Source organism: Vipera ursinii (genome assembly GCF_947247035.1).
Source record: "Vipera ursinii genome assembly, chromosome: 1".
In the NCBI taxonomy this organism is placed as follows: domain Eukaryota; kingdom Metazoa; phylum Chordata; class Lepidosauria; order Squamata; family Viperidae; genus Vipera; species Vipera ursinii.
The window spans coordinates 228,676,616-228,700,360 of NC_139512.1; the positions used below are offsets into that span (position 1 = coordinate 228,676,616).

At 37.4% G+C, this 23,745-nt stretch overlaps 1 protein-coding gene across 1 annotated transcript in view; it reads right to left on the minus strand.

Moving 5' to 3' along the window:
- The window catches only part of BMP5 (bone morphogenetic protein 5), a gene marked incomplete at its 5' end in the record, with an annotated part of 43,318 nt that extends 21,983 nt beyond the window's left edge, over positions 1–21,335 (minus strand). The window contains one exon of the mRNA XM_083348071.1: positions 20,849–21,335. Coding sequence (XP_083204197.1) covers positions 20,849–21,335 — 487 coding nt within the window. The remainder of the gene's footprint in view (positions 1–20,848) is intronic.
- Between the last annotated feature and the right edge of the window lie 2,410 nt (positions 21,336–23,745).

Genomic DNA, 23,745 nt, shown 5'->3' on the forward strand with positions numbered 1-23,745 from the left:
TTGAAGAAGTAATTCTTGCTGCATCTGTTGTTTATCATAATGGCAGGACTGGTGACTCATTTACAGGAGGAGTGGTTAACCTGAGGTCCCCAAACCATCTGGGGCCTCTAAGCCTCTTTTCTGTAGCTCCCAGTGCTGACCACTGACCGCAATTGCTGGAAATTGGAAGCTTGGTTTCCGATCATTGTGAGGTGCAAAATACATAAAAATAGTCATTTATACCCCCCCCCCCAAAAAAGGCTTAATATAGTTTTAAAATAATAAAAAACACATTCCACCCACTTTGCTCTGAATCCTGGCTCTACTCATTCTCTCGTCAAGAATTAAATCCTTATTCCTAACACCCTGGGTATTAATGGATGTGGGATTGTGAATGCAATGCCTAATTAATCCATATACATAACACTTCACAAATGTCACTGCTTTCTATTAAGAGAGATACGAGGTCTTGGTGCAGCTTACTTAAATCTCTACATCCCCTGCAGAAGCAGGAAAGTAAACCAAGCACTTTTAGGTGGTGGAGGTTACTGTAAGCTGACAGAGAACAAAGCACACATGTTTACAGCTTCAAACCAATGAAATGATGGTATATTTTCACGAAATACTTGGGTTATCTGACAAGCAGAGGTCAGAGGTTCCAAGAGTTTTGTCTTGAAATTACTAAGTGCTCTTCAGCTGGCTGATAATTGAAAGCAGAGGCTGGAAATATCCAAGGAGGTAGGTGATAGATAAGTCACAGATAAATGGAAAGACTCTAGTTCTTATACCCTCAAAGGGCAGAGGCTCCAGGGATTCTCTGTTGTGTTACTGGGAACAACAGACTAAGGCATCAGTCATGGTACCTATTCCTATCTTTATCTTCTATCATTATCCAAGACTGGCTCTTCCCCGATCCCTTGGTTCTTCAGGCATCCTCCCAAGGGTGCAGAAGAAAACCTGAACTTCCATAGAGGGTTAGAAAAAGGAATTCATCAGAATGAAAAAGTGATATGTTTATTTCACTCAGTATGGATGGTTCCCAAAAGTATGAGCTCTGAGTTTTATCTGTAACACTACAATAACCTGCAAACTAATAAAGGCACTAGAGCCCACCAGATTGAATCCCATTCTAGAACAGAATTATTTTTTTTATTAATCCTCTGATCCTGAATGCCACAATCTCATTTATATTGATTGCAACTACTTGCAATGCAAATTAGTCACAGCACATAGAAATTTATTTCCTAACTCTCCCCAAGACACATCTTTTACATGTTAATTTGAATTATCGTGAATTAACAGGATTAGGAGAAAAAAATAAAAACCTTTCTTCATATACCTGCTTTGAATCCAACAATCTCTGAAGGGAACATGGATGAGAAAGCAGTGTTTGAACTGTCATGGAGTTTGCTGTTTAATCACATTTTTATGTTCCAAGTAAACACCTTGAATTATTTGGAAAAAAAAATAAAGCTGGGATAAAAATATCTAAGAATAAGTGCATGATCCATCAAAAGTAAACTCAAAATACTTTTACAGCAATTGGGAATTTTGTTACATACAATATAAACCAAGGGTCTCCACCTAAAGTAGCCATGAACGCTGGTATCAAAGTCTCCAGAGAGAAAATAGAGTAACCCAGAATACCATCAAATATAAATTTATTTAAAAAAAGAAAACTATTGCAAAACAATCGCAGGCAACATCCCATCCCCAACCTCAAAGTGGTCCCATGCCTCCAGAGAGCTCCACTCATCAAATGTATTTAATGCTGATAACAATATAACACATCTGCCGTTTCTGTTGGCCAAAACATCTCAGCCATCCTGACACAAGGCAGGGCCACAGCTATCCTAGCCCCATCCATTGAGGTAATTTAATTTAATTTAATTTAATAATTTGATTTCTATACCGCCCTTCTCCCGAAGGACTCAGGGCGGTGAACAGGGCAATACACAATAAAAATCAAATACAAAAATTAAAAAACCATTAAAAAACCATTAAACATCATGCCCATAAAATCAATACATATTAAGTTAAAAACTAATTTTAAAAACCCAACCCCATCCCATCAGACCAAGCCAGCTTGTTCGAAAAAGAATGTTTTAAGGTAGCCCCTTTTCTTCCAATTACCAAAGTGGGCAGACCACAACATTGGTTCCAGTCACATTGGCACCTTGACACACAGCCACCCTCTGTCCTACTCTGCTTTGGTTCCAAATCATACCTTTCTCCTAGTCCAGGGGTAGGCTCGGGGACTTCAACTCCCAGAATTCCTGAGCCAGCATGGCTCAGCTTGGAAACTTCTCCCTTTCCCCTCAGCATGGCTGGCTCAGGAATTCTGGGAGTTGAAGTCCCCAAGTCATAAAAGAGCCAAGGTTGCCTACCTCTGTCCTAGTCCAATGGAGGAGCTAATGTGTCAAACTGAGATTGGCAAGCTATCAGCTCACCTCATCGGCCACCCTTCCTCTGTAAGAAGGTACGTGAAGATTGCCTACAGCACTCTGACCCTTCCTCTCCAAAGCACCAGTGCAAGCTTTGAACAATGACTATGAGATTGTGAGCTTAAGGCCTCCGATATAAATTCTTTAAAACTCTTGGGGTTGGCTTGATGTAGCTTTGTTCTCTGGCACAGTTGCAACTATCAAAATCCACATCTGGATCAACCAGACAAAGTTGTAGTCCTCTATACTCTTGTAGCATGCCAGCAAGTGATTCTTCACTCCCCTGCATGCATTCCTAACAATACTGGAAAAATATTCTTCCTGGGAGGGCAGCTGATCATTGACCAAAACCTTTATTATTTGAACAGACAAGTGCCAAACAGGCAGGGCAAGATCATAATTACATTACTGGAGGAACTGAAGCAGAGGTTTTGACCTAGTCTGTCTTCTTCTCTTGCTCCCTTGGTGTTTTAATGCTACCTGCAGCTGGACACAACCATTTCAGTGTGTTTACTCACAAAATATCAGCAGGAAATTACACTGCTCATGTCTGGCCGCATGCCACAGTTGTGCAATCTTGGGAGGCTCTAGTGGCTACGGTGATGGAAAAATAAGAAACTGAGTAAACCAAAACGCTTCCTATGTCTCCATCCCTAGTTAAGCTTTTGCTTGGAACACTCTTCAAAATAAACATATATAGAACTCGGCTAAATCCGTATTTTAAAATGTTTATTAGTTGGTCGCTAAAATGAAACTGAGAGGGCCTATTAGTAAAATCAACCACCATAAGCTGTTTTACATTCAAGAAGTTTAAAACCTTCCGCGATATTTTTAAATGGATATTAAAACTTTTTTCTGTTTGCTTTCCAAGATTATTACTGCTGAAAAATGTATTGTTACATCCATGCCTTTGAGAAATTGTGCCATTAAAGGATATACATTTTTTACTAGTCAGAATGTATACTTCTGTGAAGAAGTTAAAACAGAGAATAGTTCCTACTGTTTTAAAATACCCCAAGACATGGTAGATAAATAGCTGCTAAACAAAATGACCCTTTGAACTCTCAGTTCATGTAACTTCATTGTATGCTTGTTCAGCTACTTAAAACCTGATCAACTGTGTGTATGCCCTGGGTTTCTTCTCTTAAATAATCCTTGACAGAGACTTATCTACACCCTGAGCATCATGAAGTCCTGGTGTTTTGTTTTTTTTACAAACTATCTTATTCTTAGTATTTTGTGATAATAGCTTGTGCTGGTGCTGCCTGTATTTTAATTTACTTTTTTATTGCATTTTATTTATTAATTAAATTTATATGACATTCCTCTCACTATCAAGCGATTCTTGGTAGATTTCTTTCTTTCTTTATTCATGCATTCAAAAGAAAAAAAAGTCTAAAGATGCTAGACCCCAACAAAGAACAGAAATTCAGAGGCCACTAACCAAACAAGAGGCTCTCTTGATCATTCTTTCATGAAAATGTGTATGTATGTGTATAAAATAAGAAAACCATTTCACCCCCACAAAGTTAAGTAATTCTGACAAACATATTTGTAAAAATGTACTATTCATTTTATTTATAATCTTTTATATTTTCCAAATCCCACTAGTGTTGTGGATATCAAAACAAGCATTAATTTGCAGCAACCTGCTTGTTAACTTTTGAAATAAAGTTTTATTCTTGCTACTAAACTGGTCCCTCTTGCATCAAAACATGTCCTGGCAGCACCTTTTTTCTGTCTTCATGACATGGCCTCCAACTTGTCTCTAGACCATGGGTCTTCAAACTCGGCCCTTTTATGACTCATGGACTTCAACTCCCAGAATTTCTCAGCCAGGCATGCTGGCTGAGGAATTCTGGGAGTTGAAGTCCATGAGTCATAAAAGGGCCGAGTTTGAAGACCCCTGCTCTAGACCATCAGTGACAATCTTGAGCTATCCCTAGGTCTACCAATAATAAAGTTGTGTTTTTCTCCAAAAGCCAGCAGCTTCCCAAAGCAACCCCAGATGTGTAAAATCTGTTAATGCTTTGCCACACATTACACCAGTGGCAGAGTCACGTGACCAGCAGTAAGTAGGATCAGAACTGTGCTTATTGGCAATTTCAAAATGATGCAGGGAACCATCGTTTTTGACGAGAGCCAGTTTGGTGCAGTGATGAAGGTACTGGCCTAGAAACCAGGAGACTGTAAGTTCTTAGGCATGAAAGCCAGCTAGATAACCTTGGGCCAGGTCCCTCTTAGTCAGCCCAACCCACCTCACAGGGATGTTTGCTTTGGGGGAAATAGGAAGAAGAAGGAGTATTAGATATGTTCATTGCCTTGAGTTACTTATAAAATAATAAAGATAGGATAAAAATCTAATAAACCCTCCAAATCCTGGTTTGTCTCCCTAGTGTCCCTCTACTTCTGTGTTCCCACATCAAGGGTCAAGCAACCTTCTCCAGAGGCCATCCCATCACCGCCACTATTTTTTCTACCTTCTCCATCTCTTAGCTTGCATTTTTGCCTCCTGTTGTTGTGAGTGCTCCAACCCTGGAGGTTTTCAAAAACAGACTAGACAACCATTTGTGCAGGATGGTATAAGGTCTCCTGCCTTGAGCAGGGGATTGAACTAGACGACCTCTGAGGTCTCTCCCAGCCCTATGAATCTGTGTTCTTGTTAGTGCTAGGCAGAGAACCTGTCACCAGTATGGTTACCTAAAGAGACAGTAAGCACTCTCCCTCCCTTGCATGGCTGTGTGAATATATTTCTGGTAGTGGCAATGAGCCCAATGAGTTTTAGGTGGTGGACCTCATCCAGCCCGCAGGTGATAGGTTGCTGACCCTGATCCTAAAGGGATAGTTACTGTAGCACATACAAGTGGTCACTCAACATCACTGGGTCATTCAGCGGACTTGACTAGAAATGCTTTAACTTTATGGTCTTGACCAGTTTAAGAGACCAGTTTAACAGTGCATGATCTTACATAACTCTGTGAAAATTTGACTCTGTGCAATGATTCCCCAAGTGAAGCTTCAGTCTCTCTCTCTCTCTCTCTTGACCTGGAAACAAAAATGAATTGCCCTTTTTTTTTCCCCAGCAGAGGAACAACCTTATTTAATAGTCACATGATTATCGTTCATTCTTTTTTGTCTGAAAATGAACACCAGTCCACTCTCCCCAAAAGGGTGTACACTAGATGAGTTTGATGGGAAATCTGGAGGTCATGGTGCTTCAAAACACCAAGCAGCATCACACAGGGAAAGGATATTGTATACAGACCCAAGATGACTCCTTTGCAAACTTCATATAACCTTACTTTATTATTTTTTGAAAATTGAAATAACTTTGCTTAGTTGGCTCATATCTAGAATCTTGTAGCCAGACTTTTCCAGAACTCAAGAGTTCAACTCTCTGGCTATGGAGCCTGAGTTAATTTTGCATTGGATGTCGAATTAAATAGAAGCCTGCTAGTTTCTTAGGTCCTAAATGCACACAGATGTATGGGACGTGTAGCCCACTAGACCTGTTTTCCACCTTCAAAATGGAAAGTCCTCTAAAGAATTGAGCTAACACTACCTTTTCAGTCATGGAAACTTTGGGAAATTAATACCATACAGGTACAGAATACAGAATACAGTAAGAGGTCTGTTTCAAAGTGGAAAGACAATTTTTTCCACATTTCCTTCATATCCTGTTAGAAAGGCAGTCCTTTTCTCTAGGTTCTGATTAGTGGGAGCGTAAGGTGAATTCATAATTGTCCATAAGTTCAAATAAATTGTTCCGCCTACTTAAGAGTAAAACACAAGAGGCAGATCAAGCTATATTACATTGCTTGGGGCACAGCTGTATTTGACTTTAGTTGTGTCGACAGGAAAAGGGGCGCAATGAAACTATTTTAAAAAGCTGCAGAGGAACATGACAGATTCAAAGAGGTTGGAGATCAGTAAACTGCTCCTGATGCTCCCTGAAAAATTTCCCTACAAAAATGTCTAGAGACAATGAAAACTTTGAAACAGTGTATAATTTTGTTTTGGAAATACCAGTTCAAATCACACTCCTAACTCTGCCCTTTGGGCTTCTGAGAGCCAAAATCTGCTCTGACTTACACATTTCCTCACTGGAAGTTTTGACACCCATTCAAAACAGTGTGCAAGTTGTGACTCAGGTGTGAATGGACTCGGAAATTAGTCTTCAAAATCATCGCAATCTCTGTCCCCGGCCGTTGCCATTTCTTCCAGTTTGCAACAGAAAGCCAGGAAGTATAATCAGAACTATCAACTTTGCTGAAACCAGCTACCGATGGGCTTTTGTCATCTCTAAACAATTTCTAATTCATTCCAACTAATTGTTAGAAGAAATACTTTTCAACATGGCTGCTGTTTGTTTTCTTCCCACCCACCCCTCCCTCATGCATTATTCCTTTTGTATGCTGCCTTTTTTGTTCCCCTGCAAGCTTGGGACAAGGGTTTCATGTTTTATTAACAGACTTTTTTATTCTAAAGAACGACAGAAATATTTAAGATGAATCGTGTCTACATAAAATAATCAACAGAATACAGTATTGTATACAGTATTTATCTATCATTTAATTAATTAAATTTTTCCTCATCTTTCCTATAAAATGGCTCAGGGTGGCATGTTCTATGCTAGAACTTGTAAAAGAAGCTAAAAAGATCAATATTTGCAACAAATTAGACATAGAATGGAAGCAGTTATTTGAATGGGTCATTTATAATTCCTGTTGGAATGCAGTTCATATCATTCATCCTTGGGCATATTATGTAGGATCAGTGGAATTGAGTTTAATAGACTGGAGTCTACTGAGCTCTGGTCTCCTTTAGATCATTAACAACAATCACTTTCTACAGAGAGTTCCAAATATGGGGGCAACAAGAGTTAAATTTTTCCAGAGTCACAAAGGCCATTAAGTTGTAATTTCACCATCTGGCACATTTTCTTTATTTATGCATCAGATCTATACCTACAACAATCAGCAAACTCTCAGCAGTTTGTAACAGTCATTCAGCAGTCAACAATTATAATAGAATGTATGTAGTTCTATTGCGGACGACAGAGAATGAGGTGGCTGGATGGAGTCACTGAAGCAGTAGGCGTGAGCTTAAATGGACTCCAGGAGATGGTAGAGGACAGGAAGGCCTGGAGGAACGTTGTCCATAGGGTCGCGATGGGTCGGACACGACTTCGCAGCTAATAACAACAGTTCTATTGCACTGATGCATTTTTAATTAAATGCTATGCTTCACTTTGGGAGGTTTTGAAAGCCAAGACTTCCATAGCATTGGTGTGAGAATCACAATCTCCCTCACCTTGTGAAAGTGGGGAACCAGTTGTAGTTTCTCATGGGGACAATACGTTGGATGGTTGGGACATATAAGATGTAATAGATAAAAAGAATGCATTCTAGTATACAGTACATGATAGGAGTGAGTTTTGGTTGATATCTGCTATGCAGAACTTACATTGTGGAAATGTCTCGTGTATTCTTAAAGCTAATATTATACATGGCAACTGGTAAATTGCAGGCTCAGAAGATAACTCTTGCCTTGCATTACTTCTCTACCTCCATGTCACACTATTAAAATAAATAAATGGTTCACGATATGAGTATTTAATGAAAACATGATGCCCTTTTCTATCTTCCTGATTAGCCAATTCCTCAGCAGTGGAAAGCTAGCTTTAATTATGAGACAACCTTACAGGACATTTTTTTATGAGGCTATGAAGATCTTTTAATTATTTTTAAGATGCTGATCTTGGTAATACCTAATACACATAGTTGAAGTCATAGGGTTACTGCTATTTGGTGGTTGTTCCAGGAATGTTCCACTCACTTGGTTTCAGTTTACACTGAGTAGATACAACATGGATGTGACCCTTGCCCTCTTGAGAGCTGCCTCATTTATACATTTATAAACATCATAAAAAGCCAAAGCACATGGAATTTTTAATTTTTCTATTTAAGAAATGAAATACTTTCCTAGAAATATTTGGAGAGAAGTTGTTCCAGGTTGATGTTTGCCATTTTAGTTCTTACTGGAAAGCCAGCTCATTGTAAAAGTATACGGCTCAAACATCTGAATATCTGCCTAGAGTAATGGTGCCTCACTTACATTGATGTAAATGTATCTTTATAACTTATTGAATAAAGGCAGCCTTTTTATGCAGTGTTGGATGGAGTATTCAGTATTTGGTATATAACATTTACTCAGTATTCAGAATATAACATACTGAAAAATACTTAGAGAAAAAAAGAATGAGCATGTGTGTTGAGAGAGGAGAGTTCTTAATCCTCATTGTGATATAAAACTGAATGCATTGTGTTTTCTTGGATGTGGAGTTTTACATTTTCCAATTAGGAACCCTAGCTCAGTTATACAACAGTTTGTATAAAGATTCCTAGGTCTAATATTTCACTGCCTAGTTTTCATCTCTAGTTTTTCGTTTTGTTTCCTTGAAAATCCAAACAGTTGGTAATGTGAATAGACTTTTCTTGGGGAAGACCTGAATCTACCCCATCACTTAGGACAAGAAGGCAGTGAAGGATTGAGAAGGAAAAGGACCCATCAGTGTTCTAACTGTCCCTCACCAATGACGACATCATCATCTGCACAGCTATAACACAGCACAGGTACAGAATACTAGTAGCTCAGCTCGTGAAGCCTTGAAATTCTGCTGTCCAGTCTGAGTAGGCAATAGAGGACTATAAAGCTCAACAGCCTGTCCTAACAAAAAGCAAGGATTCTTGTTCCAGATGTATGCCCCTTAGAAGAAATATAATTTTACCATATGGTGATTATATTTCTTGATTAATGCTTTTGGAGACATTATACCTTTCTTCCAAAACAAACAGAAACCCCTTTATTACCCTAGGAAAGTACTTCTCCTTTTCAACAACAAAACTGAAAACCACTCAATTGACTACTTCACTTTTCACTGAAATATCCAGGGTTCAAGGCTAAAGAAATTCCTAAGACAAGAATTTAAATCTCTGTAACTCTTATTATTAGCTTTCACTTCTCCATCATGAATATTTTTGTAAAAACTCTCTCATTTAAGAATGGCAGAAGACAATGCAATTAAATCAACAGCAGGGGTCAGATCCTCAGGAGATAAAAATAGGCTTAAAATGAGATCAGGATTTTAATGAATGCAGAGCACTGACTTATCAAAACCCAAGCAGACTAATTATTTAAAGTTAATCTTTAAGAAAATGGTATAGAGAAACAGTTGCTTCCAAAGATGTTGATCGAGATAGAAACTCGGATCAATACTGCTTTTCCCAAGTAATACCTTACCTGCTAATGATGAAAGTTCCATTGCCTTTTATTCATACATATATACCTGCCCATACAGTCTTCCACTTGCATACAAAAAACTCAAGACACACAAACACACACATATACACACACCACAGACACACATGAACCCGCACACACATTTGGGAAGGTTACAAAATTAAACACAAGACTAACAGTGACATTTTAAGAAACCTCTGACTTGGCATGAGGGCCAACCACAGCTATGGCTGAAAGGTCCTTGTGTCAGCTTTGCCCAGAAATGATTTTGATCATCAGCCAAAACCAAACTTGGCCCCACAACCACCACTCCACCAAAACAAACAAAATAGTTGTCAGTTCTGACAGGTTTGCCTGATGTGCTCCGGTGTTTTATCGAATCCTTCTTCACAGACTGTTATGGGGAACCCCCACAGCTTGCTGAACAACATATGAACTTGAAGGGCAAGGAAGCTCTCATAAATTGGACTCTGAACAAGGACCTTCCTTGTTGGAAGTGACCCCTTTTCCCCCTCTCTTCTGATCTCAGCTTCTCTTTGTACATCACAGCAACCATCCTCATCCCTTAACCTGTGGTTTCCAGAGAGCAACTCCTTGATGGCCAAGCACATTAGTAGCTACTTTGTGTTCTCCCTGCACATCCACACCTTGGGACGGGAAAGGATTTTGCTCTAAACTTCAATGGCTGGGTTGAAAGGATTTGCCTATGAAGCTGTAGTAAGGTTCTCACTCCAATACTTTTTACCTCTTTTAAAAATAATTTAATTACGAAGGGAAAAAACTATAGCTGGAATGAGGCAAGGTTTAAGCAGAAATCTCATCTCGCTTTCTAAAAATGCCTCTGGATGCCAAATGGCCCCTATAAATTTTGGTAGAAAACAAACATTTGAGAAACTGAGAGGGTGTCCTGCAGCAAAGAAAGATGTATCAGTAGCATTCAGTAAACTAGTGCTTTGCAACTGAGGGTGTCTTCTGATTTTAAAAAATGCTCACAACAGGTTCTCCCAACTCCTGATATGCAACTTCTCTCAAAAGTTGTAGACTTCTGGTGTAAACCAGTGAAATAACCATCTTACATTAGTCATTACTAGCTTGTTCCATTACGTTCAGTCCTAAGAATATCTAAATCTGAATCCAATTCTTTGGTTACTTAAAGATTAAATAATAATTAGCCATTATAAGAATTCCACAAGCTCGCTAATTAAGGGCAGATGCTACTATAACCTACCAAAACTCTTTCTGACTCTGTAATTTAGCACAAAGGGGAAGGGGAGGAGAACACTTAACAAGACTTAAAAACAATGAAGACAGAAGGGTTATATATTTTTAAAAAATCAAAAAAATAATTTTATTGGCTGATCTGAGATTTGTTTGTCAAGGTAAAACTTATAAAAAATGTAAGTGATAACCACATAAATATTACCACTCTATCTCCTAATTCACATATAATCCTAAACTGCAATAAATATTACCACTCTATCTCCTAATTCACATATAATCCTAAACTGCAATAAGATTTGCTTTTGTGATTTTAGTAAGGCCTTAAAAGGTGGCAATATTTGACTACCCTTGATTAGATTTTGGGTCACTAAACAAGATTCATCCTTCTTAATACACTAGATTTATCACTGTACCATCAGCTAGTTGCTTGTGAGTGTGGAGGGATTAATATAGATCAAACAGCATGTACTCTATTTTCACATAATCCCATTTCAGATGCAATTACAGAAACAATTTGTGCATGACAATTGAGCAGTTAGTAGTAACAATTAAGGTTTGCATTGAAGATATCACAAGTATCAACTATGAGGCCAAGACTAAAAAGACATTACTTCTCTGGTTTGCCACCTTGAATGATTTCATTAGCAGGCATAAAACATTATGCTTTTCATGCTAATAAAAAAGCCAGTCAATTAAACTGACCCTTGAAGTTTTAAATCCAGATCTTCTATAACACTGAGGAATGAATGAATGAATGAATGAATATAACTTTATTACGGTCATAGACCAGCAGTAGACGTCACCCTTTACAATATTTTAAAAAATAGATGTGAGAAAAAATAGAGTTATATTATGTTATAATTAATTACAGAAATGGTGGTAATGCAAACATTAAAAAAGTAGTGCAATTCCCTGCAATCAATCAGCAGTAGCTTTTGTTCTAAAGCAGGCATGTCAAACTCACGACGTCACATGATGTTGCATGATGTATTGCGACTTTTTCCCCATTGCTGACAATGGGGTGGGCATTATTTCGGAGTGACGCATCCAGCCCACAGGCTGGCAGTTTGACATGCCTGTTCTAAAGGTTATGAAATGAGTTAACAAGTCTGGCAAAAAAAAAACCTACACTCTTTAACAATAGGTTCCAAGTGTCATCTGCAGTACCTCCATATAACTATATCTCAAGGGCCAACCACCCTGAAACTCGTTAATTCTTTTTTAAAAAATGAATGACAATTAGAACAACTAAATTTGGCCTGCAAATTTCTTATGTCTACTAGATGACGACAAAGAAAAAATGTGATTATTTGCTGCCATCTCATGATTGTCTGGATTGTTGAAGTCTAGATCTGGTAGCCATTCTCTCTTGGACTCTAGTCTGGTGCCTTAACCTCTACATCAAACTGGCTCTCCCAAACTGGAAAAGGCACTGCTTAATAAATCAGCCCTCGCTAACATGATACCTTCCAGGCATGTTGCATCATGGCCACCATCACCACAGTCCAAAATGGTTAAGATAAAAGGAATTATAGGACATCGCGGTGTAACAGACACAGGAAGATGGGGCTTCATCTTCAACGTTCGATTTTGCACCCCTGGGATCCTAAAAAGGGTTGAAAGGTGCCCCGGAGAGGTGACAAAGGAGGGGACCCTCGTCGATTGCAGAGGGGCGGCAGCCCTTCTGCTGGATCTGAGGAAGCCCTCCAAATCAGTGGGGGAAAGACTAGCTATATTCGTGTGGCCAGTCAGAAGCTTCTGACAACCAAAGATAAGCACTAACTAGCAATTTTTGAGCAATGTCGATGGAACTGGGTAAGACTTTATCCTCTTTTTATGACCTTAATACTACTTTCCTGGAAAAAAGAATGCCCAAAGCAAAGAATCCTCCCCAATGAGAGGGAAGTTTTTGCCCCACTCTCTCAGGAAAAGAAAAGCGGTGAATTAATTGCTTTGAGGGAAAATAGAGAAAACTACAAGATCAATTTGGAATTAATACTGATATATAGCTTTGACTTTTGGGACTAAAAGTACCTTTGAGACTTTTTTTAGAAAAGATATTTGAAAGTCTATAAAATAGGCTTGGATTTGGAAAGCTGGAAGATGGTGTCAATGACATCTAGTGGTGAATCATGGCACTACAATTTATTATGCTTAAAGAAAACTTGGCTTGAAGCCCGGATTTAGATAAGACTCTTCCTTGTTCCTGGAAACTTTCGCTTTTGCAGACTGCAGCTGGAAAAATGGAAAGAACCTCTTTGGCTGCTTATCTGTGTTGGGGACTCTATTGGATTATAAAGACTACATACAAAAACAAAATGGCTGTTCCATACTTAGCCTCAAATGGTAAAAAAACATATTTAACACTTGTCTCCAAAGCCCCCAGCTTGACTTACCAACAAGAAAATGTTAATGAATTTCAGAAAGAAATTCGTTCTGTGCTGAAATCAATCCAAGAGACAATTGTTTTATTTCATGATGAGACTAAAAATAACGCAAATGAGATAAAAGAACAATTTTCTAACCTAAACTTACAAATTCAGACAATGACTACAAAGAAGGAACTAGTAACCCAGAAAACAGAAGGAAAATTAGAAGAAACAGATCCAAAGATGAAGGACCTAAGGAAGAAATTAACAGACAGATACAGAGAAATGAAAAATTAGAAGATGCAGTGATAACACTGGAAATGGAAAAGATATCTCACTTGTAAAGATCTCAGAACACATTTGAACATAAGGAAGAAGAGCTGATCAAACAGATGATAAAGCTGTTAGGAGAAATGCTGAATATTGACAAACAAGAAATGAAAAGAAAACTGAAGGAGAAGGATGGAGGCTGTTTAATGAATATAAATGGGTTGAGGGTTCTTCAAAAATACTTCAATCAAATTCTCTTCCTCATTCCGAACAATACATACAAAAACAGAGGAAGAATTACTTGATGATTCAAATCCACTGATTTGGAAAGCTAGAGTAAAACTGAAGAAAATAGAGTTTTTGACTTATTAGATGGGATGTTATACTATTAAACAGATGTTTGAATATGGTTAAGAAAATAGATAACTGTAAGAAATAAAAGTATTATTATACCAGTAATTGGATTTAAAATGTTGGTTAAGATTTGCCATTTGATTAGTTGTTGTTTTTTTCTTTTTGAGGGGAGAAATGAGTTCAAAATTACTAGCCATGATATTTCAAATATATCAGATCTGGAAAATTGGGGATATATTCCCCACATATTCCTAACATCTTTTTAGTTGAATAACCTGAACTTCAAAGATACACTTGTGTTGTTGTTGGCTACCATTGGCTTCCACAAATGAAGAAATAGTGTTTATTTGCTCATCAATCTAAGTACAAAGAAGCAGCAATTTTACAAAATTTGAGTGAGACAGTCTGTGACAGAAAATGGCCACATTTACGATTAGCTAAGTTCCTATCAGCCATGACAGAAGACACGAGTGTTGGCTTCTTTCACATCACTTGATTTCTTTTCTATTGCAGGTAGTCTTTCAGGAACAAAGGGACTTTCTGCAAGGCCAAGATCTCCCAGATTTCTCCCCAACATATCCCTTCCATTCTCCGCAAAATCTTGGAAGACAAAGAAACAGGGTGGCCATTGGCCCCAAGGATAAATTCCGCCCTTGAACTCATTGCAAAAAATTACTTTAACAGTTATGCATATCTGACAACTGAACACAATTGGAACTCATTTGTGGACAGATGGTTTTTGTTTATTTCTTATATAAACAATCATTCCTCAGTACAGCATTTCTCAAGACAACGCAGATTCTTTTTGAATTTTTGTATCATTTTGCATAATTGATAATTGTCTTAACTGGTGACACTATTCAGGTTTAGTTAGAATATATTGTGTTCCTGTCTTTAAGTTTGGTAGGACCCAATTTAAGTTGATTAAAAATGTAGTCATTTTGAGGGGGAAGCAAGAAATATTAATAATGCTATCTCACACTTTGAGATGTTTGAAGGCAGTGACAGTACACCAAAGTTTTGGAGGATCCTATAGGCATCACTACAGGTAATCCTCCACTTACAACAATTTGTTTAGTGACCAAAGTTACAATGGGACTGAAAAAGTGACGTAGGATTATTTTTTCACATTTATGACGCTTATCCCTGCAGTCACATGAGCAAACTTGAAATGCTTAACAACTGGCATGTATTTATAATGGTTTCGGTGTCTCAGGGTCATGTTATCATTTTTTGCCACCTTCTGATAAGCAAAGTCAATGGGGAAGCCAGATACACTTAACAACTGTGTTATTAACTTAACAACTGTGGCAAGAAAGGCCCTCAAATGGGACAAAACTCACTTAACTGTCTTGTTTAGCAATACAGATTTTGGGCTCAGCTGTGGTCATAAGTCAAGGACTACTTCTACCTTTTCCTTTAATTTACTCTCACCTCACTCTTGCCATAGTTCAAACCCTTGGAGAGGAGACTAGGAAACAGAAAGAAGGAAATACAAGACTAGAAGTTCCAGACCACAACAGGACGGACATACCATGGCTTTACCCTTTGAAGGAATCCACCGATGATGCCTCTTTCTAATGCTGGTTATAGGAGGCAATGATAATGATGATGGTTGTTCTATCCTATGGCTCAAAGAGTTCAGAGTTTGCACTGTGACCTATGGCTTTGAAGCTAGAAGAATTGCCAGGGGAGCAAAGAAGGAAAATTACACCTCCATAATGAAGAGCTATTTTTCATGTTTTATCTTCCCTTTAACAATAGGCAATAACCAGCAGCCGGCCTTCTTGCTCATAAAGGCCAGAGATGGCTGTCACAGAGTTCTTTATATCAGAATAGCCATGCTGCTTGGGAATATTGCACACTACATGGGTCTCCGGGAAACAAAAAGTCACATCAATCAAAGGATCATTTCGGATTACTTTAATTGCTATCCAGGGTTGCTATGAGGTTTTGTTTTCCTAGTAAAGCATGTATAGTATGTAACCCACAGCTTCCCACCCAAAGACTGTGTTTAGTCTGAAAAGGCAACTTTGAAAGGAAACAACAAATAGAATTTTATCTGTCTACCTCCCAGTGGCAAAATTATTAACAGTGCATATTTTTATATGTATGCACACACAGAAAAACCCATTTAGGTCCCCCTCACACACATTCCTAATTATCAGTTTGCATCAGATTCTCTCAGATTATTGCTCACTTCTGTCAGGGTTTTTGTTTCTTTTTCCTGCCTTTTTTTGAGAAAAATAGATGTTGAGGCTATTTCAAATCTGGGAGAAGAGCAAATAACTGCTTTCCAAATATTGTTAGATAATATATTTAAAATATATCTATCTATCGATCGATCGATCAATCTAGATATAGATATAGAGATAGAGATAGAGATAGAGATATTCATATATTTAAAAAGAGAATATTTTAACTCTAGACAAACAGAGGCAGGAAGGGAGGGACAGAGGAATTACTACGTATTACCTATATATCCTTGATCACATTTTCAAATCATACCATACTATCACGTTGGGCTAATATAATATACATTATTTTACTTCAATGCATAAGGACAAAAGCTAAAGCAAGTCTAAGAGAGGGAAAGTACAGCAAAAGACCAGAACTTCCCCACCCCAAGGGCTCATACTGCAGTGGCCCATCACCTTCTTTTAAAAAAAAAAGGCTCTGGCCCTAGGGTCAATAATAGCAATACCTGTATAGGTGATATTCAAAGCTACTATTTTCTTGAGAGTGTGGTAGCTTCCCATTCATGTTTTCAATTAAAATGAATTATTAAAAATAAAAGCTGGCAAAGCTGGGAGCTGCATGGATACCAAGAAGTATCCATGTACCAAGAAGTACATTATGACCCTCAAAGGTCCAGTTGGAAATCCAGGATTTAGATAGTAAAAACGCCCTGTTGTTCTAAAAAGTGGTCACTAGATCCACAAGGCTTAGGAAGTGTCCTTCATTTTATATGAAACCAAGATGGATTTAGCTGCTCTATTTCAGTAAGGAAACTGTACACCCATTTTATTGGATCTGGTAACCAAAAAGGAATACATCTGTATTTTTTAATTATCTTATACTCCATTCTATAAAGTCTAGCATGAACTCCCAAAATAATGTACTAAACATTTGTGGCGTGGTGACTTGTAATTATTTCAACGCTGTTCATACTCGCTGGAGGTCTGTGTGAGTCCCGCTGAAATTACTAACACTTAAGAGAAAATCTGAGTGTACTGCTTTTAAAACTGAGAATGCCACTCTCTTGCTGGTTTAATAAATGGAAACAAATATTTGGTCATCGTTAAATTCTCTAAATAATTGTACAATCATAAGTTATTTCATTGCTTATTCATGGGGAGAAAAAATCAGAATCTCCCATCATCCACCCACATCTCAGTTCAGATTTATCTAAGTAGTTTGAATCTTAGCAAAGCTAGAGGACTGTTTTTAATATAAATTCAATCAGAACTGAACATTCTCAGTAGCATAAATTAAAATACATTCCTATCCAATAACAGCTGATTACTAACAACAACAGAGCGGAGACTTGGTATGCCACTTCTGCAGTTCAAGTTAAAAAGCAAGTATATACCAGTACATAAACAAATAATCTGTCTATCTAAACAGGATTTGTCAAACAGTTCCGTTTCCTTCAATCAAGCAAAAAACAAAAAAACCACTGTGAAGCAGTAATTGATGTTAAGTTCCTGTTAAAATTAAAGTAGGTATTTGAAAATATTGTAGTTGGTTCATTTAAGAAAAAAAATGTTGACGGATTTCTTATATCTGTTGATTGGTGTGTTTTAGACCAATCTTTTCTGAAGCTTTCATTCATCATTGATGAAAGCCGTCAAGCCAATATTATGCATGTATCTATCTTTGTGGCATAAACTTGGATGTCAATTTAGAAAAATGAGAAATATATGCCTGCCATTTATATCTGTCTGTCTAATTAACTACTACAACCTTCAACCATTAAAAGTAATTAAAACCAGTTAAAAGCTACGGTTAAAAAGTACAACATTGCAAATTAGGGAATGGGGGAATCTGGTGGAAAAGGCAGAAACAAAAAGTTTTGGAAAAGAACATGAGCAGAGCTGGGCAGGAAAAAAAAGCAAGGCACTAAGAATTATCTCTCAGTAAATGTTTTTCATCAAGATTAGAATGCCATGGTAAAGGAAGAGAAGATGAGTTTATATTGCCATATATTAGAATGTGAATGGTGGAGAAAATGGCAAAATGCTTTGGCTTCACTTTTTGGAAAGAAAAAGAAAAGGAACATTGAAGACAAAACAAACCTTTAAATTGACTTTTTTTTTACTAGTGGGATCTGCTTTTAATACCCTCTCAGGCATTTTAAATTTTATTAACAAAGCAAGCAAACATTATCAGCAGTTATTCCACCAGCATAATTATTATGACAGAAACCATCTTCCTTCCTCCAGAGGATTTTTCTTTTTTCTGCCTTAAAATCACATGTCCCTCAAGGATGAAACTTTATTACCTCAGGCTCCCAGCAAGCAGCATTTCTAGGACTTAACACCTCCCATTTGTTATTTTTAGCGTAGAAGTTTTTAAATCGTTAGTGTTTGGCAGATGCAATGATTTATGTAAATTCTTTATCATCTCGTGGGGGATTAATGTACTGTAATTTGATAATGACCCTCCACTTGAAGAGTGAGGAGTACTTCCAGAAGAAAGCAACTTGATTGCAGATGATGGATAGTGTAAACCTCCACCAATGTCCACAATGTGACCAAAGATGCATTTATCATTACCATTTTTCTTTGTGGTACTTTTAATTATAATTGCCATTGATTATCAGATATGGAATATGAATGGTTGCTCTTTAGCATGATGTTTTATGTACTTTAATTGCATTAAGATTTCTCTTAGTTTCACCAAAAATATTCATCTCGTCTTAACGAAAAGGGTGCTTGATGCCCTGAAATTCTGCACAACTATGAAGACAGCAAGAAGCAATCTAACTTTAATCTATTTTGAAAGGTAAAACATTAGTTTAATAGGGCATATAAACCAGATAAAGGTTTATTTTAGCAAGCATTTCATTTTAATGATGTCTATACATTTCAAGAGTTTAAAAAAAATCAGGTTTCATTATAGAACATGCATTCTGATGTTCCTTAACACAACAGTTACTATTATCTAATAATATAAATTAAGAAAGCTTAGTAGGCTAGGGGAGAAAAATGACCTTATAGTAAACTTAATTGTCATCACGGGTAATGCTGAATGCACATGAACAGGAATCCTATTTGTTTATAGAAATCCAACAACCACAATCTGAAGAGAAAAAAATTGCAGTCATCTGTTTAATAATGCATTTACTGAATCTGTTTTTAGACCAATAGAAGACAGTTACTTTAAGAATTAAAGCTAACCGTTAAACTAGGGGTCAATGAATTACCTTAATTGTCTTATTAAAATGCTTATACAAAGTATGCATTCAATATGACTGATTCTTTATATAGACATTTCAATTTAGTTCTGGCTGTAGGACACATTAAATCATTTCAAATGTAAAGGTAAGAGAAAAGGGGGAACATCTGCAGTTGCTTTTTTTAAAAAAAAATGTAGTGCCCATAAATCACATTGCGTTTGTGGGTACTTTTCACTAAGTTTTGAAAAATACTTTTCAAAATACCTTTGCCCTAAAATATTAATAGCAAAATATTATTTTATTTCCGATTGCTAAACTTCTGTTGAATATTGTTTCTAAATAATAATTATCAACTAAACATTGTACTAACCTATCATAATTAGAACCAGCTTAAACGGTATATGTCATTTAAAGATATCTTAAGAGTTTCATGCTGATGTTTAAAACTCTTATAGAAAATATTTCTAGGAAAGGAATAGAAGAGGAATTAGTTGCCCTTATATGATTGTTTACTTTTTCAATGAAATCTTTCACAGATATGTGCCAAAATGCTGAAAAGACTTTCAATCCAGCACTGTTTATGGATTTTTCTCTCCAATGTGAAATTCATAATTCATAGGCACAGAAATATTTTGACAACATACATATTACCACAGATGAACTTTTCACACCTTCTTGCATTATGAAATAATGATATAATTATTCCTCTCTAAATCATTGTAATGTTTAAAATAAATTGAAAGTTTTTATCTTAAAGAGTTTAATTTCACATATTTTAAAAATATGTGAGAAAAAGAAAGTTTTTTAAAATTAATAAAATGAAACCCAGCGATCCTGAATAGAATCTGTGTTCAAACTTTACCAATATAAAAATTGCAAATATAAAATAGCAGAAACTACAACGCATTTATTTGGAAACTTCACTTCAGAAAGGAAAAGCCACAATGCCTGAAACATACTTGAAATCCTTTAAAGGCCACAAATTCTGCATGCATGTTAGGGAATTCCACAAGCGCTCTCCCCAATTCAACAAGCAAATGAGAATCACCTATGAGCAACTTGTGAAATATGAAATATTCCCCCCCCTCAACCGTTTGAATCTCTAATTCTATCATCCTTGAAGCACAGACAATTACTAGTTATTTCCTATAATCTTGTACTGATTTGCAAAGCAAACAATACATAGCAATGCATTTGCATGCTTTTTTTTTCTAATTTTTTAAAAAATGATTCTTGGGCCAATGTAATCATTGTAATTACATCAGTGAAAGAAGGAAAACAAAAGGCAGGAATGTTATTGACACTGACTTTCTACTAAAGGTAAGAGAAAGCTCCCCCTACCCAGGGCTACTTAGTAGCTGTTTTACCATTAGCCCAACTCCATCTTGTAGTTGTACCTCTTCCAGGGGCCAGTTTTTGCCTTTAAAAGTAAGTGCTCTTGCTCTCCTATTTCGTCCACCATAGAGCAGATTTCAAACAAAGGAAATAAAATGAAACTGGCAACATACCTAAATTGACAAAGCTCATGACCATATCTGCATCATTCAGAAAGTTGGTGTCGTGCAGGCTAGCTAAGGTGGGACTTTGTGTAGGCAGTGAACTTGTCCGTGATATGTATATTCTTCGGGAGTACCCATTTGGAGATGCCAAGTAGCCCTTCCGTAGCCCTTTGCCCTCTCCGCTTGGGGATGATCCCCTCACCAAATATTCCAACTCTTCGGGATCCTCTTCATTTGTCATTGCATTGTAGAGATCCAGCATAAAGAGGGGTGCTGAGGAAGCTTGTTTTCCAGCTGAAAATGGCCTGGGTCTATGTGGTAAACCCAGGATGGAAAGAATTTCCCTTTGGATCTCTCGCCTCTCATGGTTCCGCAATCTTCGATAAATAAAACTCGAGTGGACATGGTTGTCCCCCATGCCTGCCTTAGCATAATCCATTAAAAGCCAGGAATTCCAGAGTAAGCTCAATAGAACTTTGAACAGAGTTTGGTCCATTTTAAAATAAAATAAAATGCACAAATAACTTTGAAATAACGTTGTATTTTCCTTTTTTTTCTGATCTCTTACGAAGTCTTGGTGTTCCTGGGACCAGGGAAGGTTAAAAATAAAATAATAAATAAATGAACGATGAATTACCTATGCCTCATGTCAGCGTTGCCATTTCTGCATTTCCCATATTGGTCATCATCTTCCACTTCTTCCTGAAGTATGATGGGACGTGTCAGGCTGCCTGCAGTTCTATGAAAGCTGAAATTCAGACGTCCACTTTTCCACTGCTGCTACTGTTTATCCTGCACTGGCAGAACAGGTTCCCAGAAGCTGATCAGTTGAGGCAGGCATTCCTATTCAAAACCTTGAGATGATCAGACTTGGGGATAGTTTTGAATGAAACAACAGATCATCTTCTGTCAAACAGCTATAACCAGCAGAGTCCCCTCATGCTCTGATTCCTAATCCCCAACTAGATAACTGCTCTTCCACCTTGCTGTCCTTTCCTGAATGCCAGCTTTCTGTCTTCAACTACTGCTTGGTGATGGTGCAATTTCCTTTTGGTATTTTTTTTCCCAGCACCCAGCTAAGCCTATTAACACTGGTAACGTCCAGCCCATCTGAAACATGCATCACAGGCTTGAAAACGTCTTCCTCTGAATTCACCCAGGGATATGTCTGAGGGAAAAAAAAAAAACCACCAGGACCCCTCCCCTTCTCAATATCTATCCAGTCTTTTGCAGTTCCTTAAAAGCAATTTTTCACCTCTACCAGGCAAAAATAGAGTAGCTCCCTTCAAGAGAGATCTGAAAGCTAATGTAAGCACAACCCTGCTGGGAAAGAAGAGGCTTCTCATTGTAATTTGAAACTGGCAAAGTGAGGGGGGGGGGGGGAAATGAATTAACCCTTCTACTGCCACACAGTTACTCCCCTTCCCCAACTAGCCAGTGTAGAGTTCTCTAATAGGATAGGAGTAATGACCTCTCCAAAAAGAATTGTGTCAACTGATCGATCTTAAAATCTAGCCTGCAATTCACCTGAGCACTTACAGAGTTGAAAGAACATAGGGCTTGTTTGAATTATACTAGTTTGCAGAACCTCCTCTTTTTACATGGAACCATTTGCAGGCCAGGTTAAATACTTTCACATTCCACTGAGATCAGCTTGTGAGGCCTGGAGTTTTTTGGGACATGCTCCTTAATTTGGAAGGGTCCCATCCAACTGCAGCAAAGCATTTCAGAGTCACACAGTTTCAAGCAGAGACCTAAAAAACAGGCTTATCTTTCCAGTTAAAGGAACATGACCGAGGATACAGTTTTGGAGCCAGCTGCCTTAAGTAGATGCAATTGTAACAGACTGGGTGCTTCTATACCATAAGCGCGAGTGCTTTTCACCTATTTATCGCCCAAATTTGGAGCGAAAACAGCATTTATTTACAAAAGAGTGGAAGTGATGTGATGATTTTTCACAAAGCCTTATAATACTTTCTTCTCTCTGCTTCCTGTTTGCTTTTCTTGATATATTACATTTAGTAACTATTGGTCTGTTGTGGGGATTGATTGAAAAAGCAACCTCACACATTTTTCAGATATATTTTAGTTCATCTTTTCTTTCAAGGCAGTCCTGAGCCTTGCCAGGGCAATTGATATAATAACAACAACAACAACAACAACAACAGATTTGGAAGGGACCTTGGAGGTCTTCTAGTCCAACCCCCTGCTTAGGCAGGAAACCCTATACTATTTCAGGAGAATGAAAACCTTTTGATTTGGATAAATACTTCATTTTATAAAACGAAAAACAGCAGGTCCAATTGACACCACAATAAGGAAATCACACTAACATCCCAGCTGAGTATATAAGATTGTTGTATTGAAAAGAGATGGGGCTTGTTTGTTCTATTGTGGGACTTGTTTATTGCATATATTTTTTAAAAAAAATAGTGCTGCACTAATCACATGGAAATTATGACTCAATATTTCAGTAATCAAGTTGTGAACCTTCACTTATGAATTCAGCTTTCCGTTTTACATGACATTTCTCTTTTCACCACACCTTCACCACAAAAGTACATTCTTTATTTTATCAAATAGGACATACCAAATGGGCATTAGTGATAGATTACATGAGGACATTTCTGTATACGGGCAATAGATTCTCAATGAATTCATTTCTTCTCACTCCAACCAATTAAATACTATCAATCCACACACTATCTTTATACTTGGATTTCATTTATTATTACTTAAAAATGACTCTATTGGCCAATAGATAGGGAATAGGGGTAATATTAACAGACAAGGAAACAAAATTGGGCCACAACAGACTAAAAATAACTAGAACATATTCTTTGGGTTAAAGGAGTCATATCTGTAGCACGCTAAATAAAGAGCTACGGTGGTTTCATTGTTTGAAA